Source organism: Heliconius melpomene, chromosome 13, assembly GCF_056956725.1.
Source record: "Heliconius melpomene rosina isolate 202511_hmr_F chromosome 13, ASM5695672v1, whole genome shotgun sequence".
Classification (NCBI taxonomy): domain Eukaryota; kingdom Metazoa; phylum Arthropoda; class Insecta; order Lepidoptera; family Nymphalidae; genus Heliconius; species Heliconius melpomene.
Window position 1 is genome coordinate 14,452,150 of NC_140401.1, and position 13,249 is coordinate 14,465,398.

Below are 13,249 nucleotides of genomic sequence, written 5' to 3' on the forward strand. Positions count from 1 at the left end.
ATATTTTTCCTCTCGAGCAATTTATTGCAATAAGTTAATAACTGTCGATTGTTCGACAAAAACTATACTTGTAGGTAGGTACAATGTACATAAGTGACGTACCTATGACATATTTTATTACCTAAGTATTGATATTTTTTTAATACTTTAAATTCATATCTTCAAATTTATATACATACATATTCTGTTTAGCTTCTTGCAGTATCACATAGAGCAGGGAAAGTAATAGGAAGGGAGACCTATATCATTATGACCACTCCGTTCCCATTAAGACACTTCCGTTCCCAACTTTTCGCCGTTTTTCCGGATGCAGTGTATATTGAGTGCTTGAACTCAAGGCCGCCCTTTGCTTCGTTACCATAGCAAAAAAATTATAATATTAACTATTTCAATTCTCTGAGTAGGAATGGAACCCACCACCTGTCGCGTCTATAGTACAAATATAGGTACTATACGTACGTGCCGTAGGTTGAATTGGAAATTAAATGTATAAATTTCCTTAACCACTACAATTAAATAGCATGCATGATCTTTGGTTTTCGCTCATTTTAATGAAAAATTCACATTTATAAAAAAAGTACATATCCAAAAGGTAGTTTTTCGATATATTTGTTATTTCTTATATAATTTTTGTTTACAATTTAATACTTTATTATTGTAAAAAACTTTAAATATTTAAGGCATATATTTAAAAAAATATATAAAATTATCACCAAAGCTCATGTCTGCTTATCACCTATGAACACATACCACATTAACACGTTGACGAAACCTAATATATTTTTAAACTAAACACCTTTACGTAATTATTTGTCCTGATAGTAGTTAAGTACATCAAAATTTAAAGCATTCCAACGAGAGTATTGTGCTAGATCAAACTTTAGATAATTAATAGATATTTTTCCACTCTGTGATCATACGTTTTAGTATGACCTCATAAGATTCACTTTTAAATATACTTCCCGTTATACTCCTTAGCTGTAGTAAAAGAGATGAATGATTGAAATTTATAGTTTTCTTTAATATTTGTTCAAGGACTTTTATGCTTTGAAAATAAAGTCAGAGGACTGAAACTTTTAAGTTTATAAATATCACGAGATGTTGTTGTTATTAAAACCTGTTTGGGAAGTGTTGATTTCATATATGATATACTACAACGTTGGATGCCATCACCAAAAAAGTATAAATAGAAAAGTGAGTGATATGACACTATCTTCTCTATATTAATAATACGAGAGATAGCTTAAATGTATGTATCAATTACGTACATCACTTTAATAGAGCTTACCCTCATTACTAAATTAGCTAACATCCAATTCACGGTGTTCTACAAATGAAATTAACATATTATTGAGAAATCGTGATGGACAATGTTTCTCTTGGTTCGACCTTCTGATAGAGTGGAATCGTGAACGCTAATTTATATTGCCCAGAGCTATCTGTATTCTGTTGTCTCAATTGTTTTATATGGAATAGGAAAATACTGCAAGTTGATCTAATGTTGAAGATTTACTTCTGGTAGGTTTTTAGATATAACTTGAAAGAGTTTTTTATAATTATTCTATTTCCTCAAATTTTGGCTTTTTTTGAGGCAAGTCGTGATGCAGAGGCACAAAGTGTGACTGTAAACGCGAATGATGCCTCCAGAATTTGGCGGAATTCCAAGGTATTGCGTGTTGAGTGGCGGAATTCAACACCAGGCTTTTGCCTTGGTATCAGAGTGAAGAAATGTTAAATAATAATAATTCATTGCTTCGAGTTGGGATCGAACCCAGAACCGTCGCGTTACAGTCTTCGCGTCGCGGTACTTGTAATCCTGGGCCACGACGGTCTCAATAAAAAAAATGTGTATAAACAGAAAAGTTGATTAAAACAGTTCTCTCTATACCAATCAATATTTAATTAAAATTTTACTTCAGTAACCCACTATTAGACCAAAATTGGGTCGTGCCAAGCATCAACTTTGACAACTGTGGCATCGTTTTTTTTGGAGGTGTGGCATTTTGCATCGAACGATTTATAGAGCCTTAAAAGTTTTATTAGTTTCTTCCCTCAGACTTTCGTGACCGTCTCGAATTTCGTTTAACGTAAAAGCCTATTATAGCTATAGCTATATTTAGCCTCATGTCACTTTATTATATGACGCCATGTTATTAATTGGGTAAATAAGATATTTTTAGGTTATTTTGGTAATGGCATAATGTAGGCGTAGGTTTGTACATATTTCCTTATAGATTATGTTAATTTTGTTATTATGAATTATATTTTATGTGTGGACAATAAGACAATTGTGGCTTATTTGAGTTTTGCACAGCCGTATAATAAAATGTTGATTCAAATCTAACTTAACCCTAAGTTGGATTCAATTTAAAATAAGTATAAATATAAATCTATTCTAGTTAGATTGTGTTTCATTGGTTAATATAATATACTTACTTCCAAAAGGCAGCGTTGAGCTCCGCCACTCAACGTAATACCTCAAGAATTCAGCGGAAAGTCGGGAAAGGAAATATCTTAAAGGAGAGCTCAGAGTGACTTTACGTTAGGTTCCCGGGTTTTCTCTGCATACTTTGCTTTGTGCGGAAACAGCGTGAACCAAAAAAATATAACCTGCTAGGCTAGGTTTAAAAATATATTAATATATATTTTCTATCTAATGTATGGTTTCTATTTGTCCACAGTAGAGAATCCCAACTTCGACCAAGGCTACTTCGGACCATGGCGTGTTTGCAAGCGGCTGCTGTACTACAGGGAGAAGTGCGGCACAGACGTATCCAAGTTCCGACCGTCGTGTAAGTCGTGATCAACATTTTCTCTTAACTTTATTTATAATAGCACGATTCGATGTGCAATTTAATCGAATATAAAGTAAAAAGGTGTAAATTTATATAGTGTTACTTACGGCGGTTTTCTCAAAAGATTAGGAAAATTAGTATAATTATCATTAAAATGAATACTTAATAATTCATATTACACATAGTAGAAATAGTACCAGGATTTCGATTTGACAGAATGTGTGTGTGTGTAATTTTGCATCTTTACTTTGAATAAAAAAAAAAAAAACTATACCTACAGATAACTTTCCATTTTTGAAAATAAAGGTAAATAAAACGCCATGTTTTCATATACAGATTATATAAACCTATAAAAGTGCTTTCGTTGAAACATTTTAATTACTTCGATCGATTGTCCATAACTTCCAACGCCATTTGCCATATGCACCCATTAGTGGATGAAACTTCTGAATAATTTTAAAACATAACATAAATGCAATCTATGCGTTATGATTTTAAAAAAATATTTAAAAAAAAACATAATGTATGGATTCCATTTATTTAGTTTAGAATTATTCTAATTGCATGGAGCTTTTGCCATATGCACCCATTACTGGATGAAGCTTCTAAATAATTCTAAACATAAATGCAATCCATACATTATGATTTACATTTATTGTGAAATCAAAAACAACACTCGATCATAAATCATAGCTACGGAACAATCTTCGACGTAAGACGAAGCGTAACTCAAATTCCTACCATTATTTACAGTTATTTAAAACGCTATGCTCCCATTCAACTACTAAGTTTAGTTTAAAAGTTTATCATGGTGCCAGTCGTTTTTTGTTGTTAAAGTATATAATAAATATAGGAATAATATTATTAAAGAAAATAAAGACCATCGCGGCGCAGTGGCACAAGCGTGTGACCGTAAACGGACGGACGTGACGGATGTGGGGTCCATTCTCACTCGGGGGAATGATTTATTATTTATTAATATTTTCCTTTCTTCGCTCTGGTAATAAAGCAAAGTCCGGCTTTGAGTTCCGCCACTCAACACATAATGCTCCGAAATTCGGCGGAAATTGGGGTACAGAGTGTTTTAACGATAGGTTTCCTCTGCGTACTCTGCTATATGTCAGATACAGAGTGAAGAAAATTCAGAGAAATGACTGAAAATTCATTTCATTAAAGACGCGAGATATTTTCAATATCGCTTTTTATACAACTAGAATGACATGAAAATTGTATGATCAATACGAGCCAACCTTACGCTTCTACGTGATATAGGTTGAGGAAATTACATTATAGAATGTGTCATCGATAGACCGGCATTTATTAGTATAACAGAGTCAAGCATAATTTATAAAGTAAAGGCGCCTAAGTAACTTACGAGTAGTCTACGATTCAGTACATAGAATCGGGATGGCGTGGCGCTGTAAACGCCAATGGTTGTGGGTTCGATTCCCATTCATCTACATTTCTTCGCTCTGAGACTCTCTCGCCTCCAGCATTCGACGGAAAGTGGGGAGCGGAGTGTTTTAACGTTTCCTCGGCCTACACTGCTACGTGCGAAAAAAAACTATTAGATAATAGCCGAAGGAAAATCATGGCCGAAACACTTTAAAGCCACAAAGTACCATTGAAACAAATATTGACGGCCAGGAAGGAAGTTTGTAAACAACTGCAGTGGCTCCTTTGTTCACTTGTATTGATTTCCACCGGCATTGAGCGCATCGGACGGCAAATTGAAATGTCTTATTTGGCGAGTGGCAACAGGTGCTTGAAACTATATGTCATTCATTCATTTTATTAATTTTTTGCATATAGGAAAATGTATGTAGGATTTGTAGTTGGAAGATTTACTCTTAAAAATTCTATTATATGTAATCTTTTATAGCATAATATAGAGACGGAGAAATATGTCGCGTTCTATATGCTTTCGTAATTTGCAAAAATAAAACATGCTTTTTGGGGCAGCACAGCAGTTCTCGCTTCGCCCGCTTCTATACTACAAAAAAAATTTTTTCGTTCTATTCTACATATTGATGCCCCAATTATGCCCCAATATCCGCTCGGAGAGAACACAGTAGACACTCATCACAATTATATTAGGCAGAAAATGTAGAAGAGAACACTACCTATCCTGTTATGTGTGAGATACAGAGTGAAGCTAAAAAAAGAAAAAAATATATTTAAATAATATTTAATATCTCGTAATGAACCAGACTATATTCAGAATTGCGTGACTTCGAAGTCCGCGGGTCATATTCATTAGCACGTACACACGTATTTGACACTTTCATGTACCTACATGTCACGAAGCCATCTAATTATTATTATTTGTGACACATTTAAGTGCAAGTTCGTTTTATTTATTTGATTATATTCACCAGTGGTCATTTTTGAACTTTTTGTAATTGAGCGGTTATTAAATTTGTCATATTTTCTTTCATATGAGTGAAGAACATCTTTTTAATCATCACCCACATTACTCTAAGAACATATGTCCGCCTGTTACATATGCATTATGCACCGTAATAAACGATTTACCAGTATAATACTATAGGTACACAGAACATCGGGGAACAGAAATGTCCTAGTGGGAACGGAGTGCCTTAGGTTACTATTAGAAGGTTCCCAGTTACCCTATGACTATCAATCTATGTGCACGAAGCTAAAAAAAATGAAATAAAGAATCATTTTGCATTTCCCATCATTAAGTTATATTTAACACACACATATATATGTAAATATATTTGCATTAATAAATTAAAGTAAACTTTATTACTTTGTGTTTTTTAGTCGTACTTTACTATTTTACATCTAAGTGTTTTTTTTTAATACAAACAATAGTGTGAGAATTAATTTATGGGGTCATTAGTACGGAATTTGGCAAAAGAATAAAACATTATAGTTCACTGATCTTTAAACAAGATATTTTTTAAGAATTTTAATTGCAAGTTTAGCACAGTTTAAAAAAATAATGCGGTTATCTTTAGAATTTTTTCATCTATATTGTATTTGCACGTGCAAAATTATATAGAAATCTATACATAGATATCCGGTAGTGACGTAAAACTCGTTTGCCATTCAGTCCATTCAGAATCTCTCTTCCGATGAACAAGATAAACGGCAAAAAGTGTGTACGAGTATGTTAACTGCATTCTAACTAAAAATGTTACTATGCTTTTATTTATCTATTATTATTCTATTTCGCTGTCTTACGGTAGGTACAGCATTTGACTATAAACACGACGGTTGTGAGTTCAATTCCCACTTGGAAGAATTAAATACGTTGTTATTTCCTCGCTTTAGTAGGAAAACGCACGGTGTTGAATTCCACCAAACGCAATATCTCGAAAATGTCTTAACACTAGTTAAAATAAAAATGCTAAATATTACTTGTTTGTATGTGTTGCTGTAAATTCGAATAGTTGACTTACCCTTAACAAAAGGCTAGGCCATTTTAGGGTATGCCCATTACAGGCCTAACTATCTCAGTTCAACAAACACTGCTGATAGTCTAACGTGTTAACTAATTATGTGGTACAAATAACAGAACAACGTGTTAAGTAAGTTGTAACGTTATTTATCTAAAAAAAACAAATTCTTGTCATTGTTTATGTCTTTTACACTTTTTTAGCTTTTTGGCTTCGTAGGCAGGCTCGGTAGGCAAAGAGAACTTAGAGGTAAGACACTTTGTCCGTTCCCCATTTTCAGCCAAATTTTAGAGACATTGAGTGGCGGAACTGAACGCCGCGAATTTATGTAAATTTGAGTTTAGAAATCTATATTTCATTATACACAAAGGAAATATTAGTCTTTTTGTTAAATCTCCAAGCCCAGTGGACAATATTACAAAGTATCTAAGCTGCTGTGAGTGGGAAAGTTTTTCAAGAAAAGGCGGTCACGATCGTAAGTCGTGTTCATTTGTGGAAGACTCGCACGCGCTAGTTATACTTCTTGGTTCGCGTTCAGATTATCTCTGTGATACCTAAGTATTTCCTTTCAAAATGTATCATTTTGAACATAATACAATATGAACTTTGTTTTTTTTATTTTAATGTTTCGGGCTTCGACTCCAATCTTATTTGTTTGAATGAATTGCGGTTGTGACGACGTGATGGACAAACTCTTGTAGGGGAAGAACCTAAAGTTCAGAATACAATAAATTGTATAATTTAATTGCAGAGGATCAAAAGGCTAGGAAATTTATTCAATATGATATAATAAATTGTGGAAATTTATTAACCTACGAAACTATTTTGATGTCGATTTGAAAGTAGAGCTTCTGGCGTTTGACGAAGCGCTACGCAAACAAACTATTTTTTTACATTAATAGTTGCTAAAAATATTTATAAGATGCTAGTTGGCGCTTATTTACGTCAGAAAGACGTTATAATTTAAGCCAAAAAAACTTTGCTTTTTAATTGTTAGTGATAAGACACAGTTAGCAGTTAGTGATAAGACACTTCCTTTCTCACTTTCCGTGGAATTCTAGAGGCATTGCGTGTTTCATTTGCGGAATTCACCGCCGTGCTTTGCCTCGTATTCCAATTCATTCCAAATATTCCATTTCCTCGAGTGGGAAGTGAACTCACAACCTATCTAACCTAGCCTCTGCATCACATTTGTGTCGGCAGTCTTACATCTGTTACAGTTTATTAAGGCTGTATATATTTTTTCCTCGTATCGTGAAGAATCAATTAATTACTTCGCTCTTACCACTCAACACGTATGTATGTACTAAAAATTAGACGCAAAGTGCGGAACGAAATGTCGTCGTTGAGTTGAGTGCATTTTGATAAACTATTCAGTCACTTGCCAATTCCTTGTCACCGTTACCATCCATTGTCATAAGCGCATACCACAACCAGGTTTAGCTGAAGTAGGTGATGGTGTTACCTTAGAGTAAAGATTCAAAACAAGTGACATCACATAAATCCCATTTAATGAAAATCCCATTTTTTTTTTAATTTAACATATTTTAATGGATATAGCAAAAATGCCATTTAACACAAAAATACCATTACCAAATGTCCAAAGTGTTATATTTTATTTTATATTGGTTTATAATTTATTAAAATAGATTTTTTTACTATATTAATTTAAATGCTGTTTTTTTTATATTAAGTACAAAAAAAATATTTATAAAAAATAAATCTAAATATTTTTATCACATTAAGCTCAATATATCAAAAATATTTTCTGTTCTAAGGTGTAATACTCAAACAATGACATTGTGTTAAGCACCCACTTGTGTAATGCTTTCATTGTTTTCAAAGCATCCATCGTTTTATACATTCTCAGGCTCACACTCGGTGCATCGATACTTTCGCACACAATGTACGAGGAAATTTCATATTTGCGTACCTATTGGAATTTGTAATAATGCTAACACTACATTCCATCTATCCATCAGCCGTTTAAAGTCCACTGCTGGACATAGGCCTCCCCCAATGCACGCCACTCCGTCCGGTCCTGCGCTCTTTGAATCCAGCGGGTTCCCGCTGTCTTCTTGAGGTCGTCGGTCCACCTGGTTGGAAGGCGGCCTGTACTCCTTTTGCCGAGACGTGGTCGCCATTCGAGGACCTTCCTTCCCCAACACTACATTATGTAGATCGTATTATACTTTTTGCCTTTGCAAGATTATCGATGATTTACAACTATTTCTATATGTATTTACTTATTCTTGTACAAAACACACTTATGTAAGTAAAACTTATATAACATGTTATATTTGTTTCATGCTGTATAGGTCCGGTCCATTGCAGTGTAGGTAGAGGGAACCTGGGGACCTAGTGTTCCTGGGACAAATTCCGTTCACATTAAAACACTTCCCTCGCCCACTTTTACCAGAACGAGGAAATTAAAATATGAAATATTTAATTTATAAGATTCAGTAGATAATATTAAGTTGTAACTGCCATCCACTACTGATGTGTTAACAGGTGTTTTGTAACTTAGTAACATTTTTAATATACTATATTTCACTGATTTCTAGCAATATGTACAATATGTTTTTAAAAAGAACATTTTTGCAATAATTAGCATTTTTAAATAAATGAAATAAAAAAAACAACTTATTATATTACTAACGAAGCCAGTCGTGGCGCAGAGGCACAGAGTGTGACTGTAAAACCGACTGGTTGTGGGTTCGATTCCCACTCGAGGGAATTTAATATTAATTTAAATTTATATTTCCATTTCATCGCTCTGGTGTCGAGGCAAACGCGTCGTTGAGTTCTGCCACTCAACACGCGATGCTTCCAGAATTAGGCAGAAAGTAGGTAACGGAGTGTCTTAACACTGGGTTCACTCTGCCTACCCTGTTGTCTGCGGGATACAGCGTGAAGCTGAAAAAAATATAGATTACTAACAATTTAAACATTATTTGATTCCCTGTAAAATTAATACCACAGTTGATTAAATTCGTAATTTATTATACACACCATGAAATTAAGAAATAAATAGAAACTTCTCCAGTTATTAAAGATGGACGGGTCTCGGTTGTTTTTTGTCAATATATTATTTACATAGCGCCTGAGCAAAGCATAATTTACTTTCGCGCAGCTCGTTTATGATCCAGATAGTTTCTAAGAAACGGTAATGCCGGTGTTTCTATTACATTACGTGCTAATAGTGAAATAACTATTTAAAATCCAGCTTTTCACTTTTTTCCCCTTATTTCAAAAGTAAGTAGAGTTAACCTGATGTCACTCTTTTCTCTTTATTCTGCACATATTTGGGACATGGCGTGGAGTGTGGTGGAACTTAACCCTTCGTTTTGTCTACACCCTTTTTTTTTAAATATAATTTTTCGTCTAACATACTTTAAAGAGACAGCGGTACAAGGGTGTAACTGTAACGTGACGGTTGTGGGTTCGATCGAGGAAGTGAAATATTTATTTACGTTTATATTTCCATTCCTTCGCTATGGTGTCGAGGCAAAACGCGGCGTTGAGATCTGTCACTCAACACGCAATGCCTCCAGAATTCGGCAGAAAGTGAGGAACGGAGTGTCTTAACACTAGGTTCCCTCTGCCTACCCGGCTGTGTGCGGGATAAAGCGTGAAGCTGATTTTTTTCATAACAAATAAATATTACCACCGACCCTCAGCTAACCAGTGTGGCAACACTGCAGTAGTATTGTCTCACCATGTCCATGTTGGGTGTCCCAATGGGATGCAGGACGCGAATGGCATTGTAAACCCACTGAACAAACACCTGTGCGTACAGATTAAGGATTCCACACGTATAACATTTTTCTTATTTAGAACCGTAGGTATTTATTGTTACTTTAAGGTACGTATTTATAAAACGCTCTCAAGCGTGCCATCGATCTTGAGATGTCGTTTTCATTCATTGATATACCTATAATTTATAAATGACAACAGCATCTCACGATCGATCTCAGAATTGAGAGCGGCTTCTAAATAAAAATTTCTTCGGCGGCATCTAAATTTTTATAGGAAAAATATAATATATATCTATCTTCTTTTTACAATATTTCTAATGTACAGGAAAAACACTTTCCTAACAAGTGACAAGCAGGAAAAGTGGTCCTTTTATTATACATTACTTTGAACCTTTTATGATTTAAAATTATAATCATTGCGTACTTCATACTTAGTTAATTATGTTCTAAATGTTTTGATTATATACATATTATCTATTGCTGTACATATATTACTTTTGCTATGGAATCCTCGAGTGAATATACGGCTAATGGGAATCCAAAATTCAGTGAATCTTTAAAGAAAACAGGCTCGTTTTCATGCTCATTCCTATGATACATGTACCCATGTCGGCACGGTCATCCATGCATATGTAGGTGCTAAGTGCGGGATCTTACCTAAACGACTCATATTGTATAAATGTGACTCATATGCTGGTTAAACATTATACGCAGTAGATAAATAAAATAAATAAATCAGCTTTACGCTGTACCCGCACAGAGTAGGGTAGGCAGAGCGAACCTTAAGCGAACCGAATTAAGGTTCTGTATTTATTGAATATATTTATATATAAATGTATGATATACAGGGTGGAAGAGGCAGCGCTTCTTTTACTGAAACTGCATATAGGGTAATATATTTCAAACTCAGAATTAAAAAAAATAATCAAGGTACCTCAACGGTTTGGACGTAGGATTTTTTTTTCATTTCACGATTTTTATCCATACCTGTATTTCGTGTGACGCACACATACGTATGCGACGTTGCCGCTTTGACAGGTAAGTGTGTGCGTGCCTATGTTATACTTTACAAATGGCGTTTTATTTTAAAACGATAATTTTATTATTTATTTTGTTTGAAAAAAAAACTTTTTCTTAAAAAAAATTTTTGAGAATTATTTTTTTTCCGAATTATATTAGGCTTTTATAGAGTAGTTAAAACTGTGGTTTCATTTAAAGTGGCGCTGACAATTCCAACCTGTATAACAAAAATATCTTTGTGCAGCGTCCGCCAACTATGATCTAATATTATTAGTTTTTGTAAATAAAAGGTTGCCTGTAAGAGATCACTTACAGTGATAAGGCCGCCCTTGCGCTATGATAAAATACTATAATTCTCATGTATCTTTATGTATCTTTGTGCAATAAAGTATTTTTGATTGATTGATTGATTAAGACCATGTTCCCCGTTTCCGCCGAATTTTTCGAAATTGAATGGCTTTTCCTTGGCCTGGGATTTTCCTTGTTACCGCACCGATAAAATAAAAATAATTCATTTCTCCCAGCGAGAAGCCCACAACCGTCAAGTTTACAGTCAGACCCTATGAACAGCATGTCTCTGACATATTACAATTAATATATCCAATATCTTAAATCACAGTAAACATTGAGAACGGAGACTCTTAACACTACACTCACATCACTTACCTTGCTCTGTTGAGAAGGTAAAGAAAAAAAAAACATTATATAATAATACCTTTTGTATTAGCAATATATTTTCCCATAATTACCTGCGCGCCTGAATAGTTCCATAATTAGCCACGTAACCATCATACTATAATTTGCGTGATTAATTAATAATTATTTATCTATAGAAAATACAACAGGTAGGAATATTAATAAATGTATTAGACACAGTTGATGAGTCACAATGCAACATGAAACGTGTAAAAAGTGTCATTTTGACATTTAGTTTCGTTTCTTGTTTTTTTTTGTAGGTATCAGACATGAATGATATGATACGAGTTTTTTTTTTATCATTTTTATGACGAAATTATTAGGAATATTATAATTCCAGTCTGTCAATATATGCCTCAGTATGATAATTCTCAATTTATCCTGGATTTACCCTATATCACATTATGTATATATTACAGTGACATAAAAACAAAACAAGTAAATCCTATTTAATAAACTGTTTCATCTATTTTATGTTGCTCACATTAGTTATATACATTACCCTAAAAACAATTGTTTTATAATAGAAAATAGGCAGTGCTGTAAAAATATAATAAAAAATATATATACATAAATAAACTATATTATTTTTGTATTTACATTCCTTTCATATAAACTGATACTTCACTAATCCTTGTGATAATTGAGGGAAAATAAGTAACAAACATTTCTTTTTTGCATGAAATATTTACAATATACATACTTATTTGAAATATTTGAAATATTAATTCTGTTTAAATTCAAATACACGACTTACACTCGTTATAAGACATTTTTATCAACATTTTTTTGATAAAAAGTGTCAAATACCAGTTTTGCGAGGTGCGTGTTACGTTAGAATTCGTAACGATTAAACAAATTTATTTTAAACGCTTTTTTACTTACTGCTTTTAGATAGTTTTTTTTTATTTAAGAGCTTGTACGGGTCATTACATCCGCTTTCCAAACATTTTGCGGCCAGAGTAATAATAACTTGTTTAGTGTAGCTTAAGAAAACAATAAAAAAAGTAAAAAAAATATTAAAATTAAACTATTTAAATTGCATTTTTTATACTCAGATATTATATCACTGACTTCTTATTTGCTTCATTATCTGTTTTTCATTATAAAAAAAATATTACGTTTATATATTTTTCATAACGCATAATAAAAGTATTTATTTAGTACTAGCGGCCCCTGCATTGCTTCTTTAATTTAAAGTAATAAATATAATATTAAATCTTTTTTATTTAATATTATTTAAATATTTTAAGGAAAATTGCATATAGCAAGGTAAGGTAAGAGACTGCCACTGTACCACGACAGATTCAAGTATAGTAATTTTTATTATACATGCACATCCTCAAACCGGAGATGTGTGGGTTTCCTTCTCTCAGTTCTCGGTGTTCATTTTGTAGGTTTCCAATTGCCAGTAAAACACAAAAAATTGAATTATAAAGATATCCATTTTATTTATTATTATTTCTTATATTTCTTAGGTTTTTTTTATAATAATCTCATTATCTGAGTAACGTAAACGACGATTCGTGCAAAACTCTAAGCAACTATTACTAAG

The 13,249-nt window shown here is 33.2% G+C and overlaps 1 protein-coding gene across 1 annotated transcript in view; it reads left to right on the forward strand.

The window, feature by feature from the left end:
• Positions 1-13,249, forward strand: part of LOC146533076 (uncharacterized) — a 31,791-nt gene that overhangs the window by 8,894 nt on the left and 9,648 nt on the right. Inside the window, exon 3 of the mRNA XM_085196474.1 lies at positions 2,682-2,792. Within this exon, the coding sequence (XP_085052600.1) occupies positions 2,682-2,792 (111 nt within the window). The remainder of the gene's footprint in view (positions 1-2,681; positions 2,793-13,249) is intronic.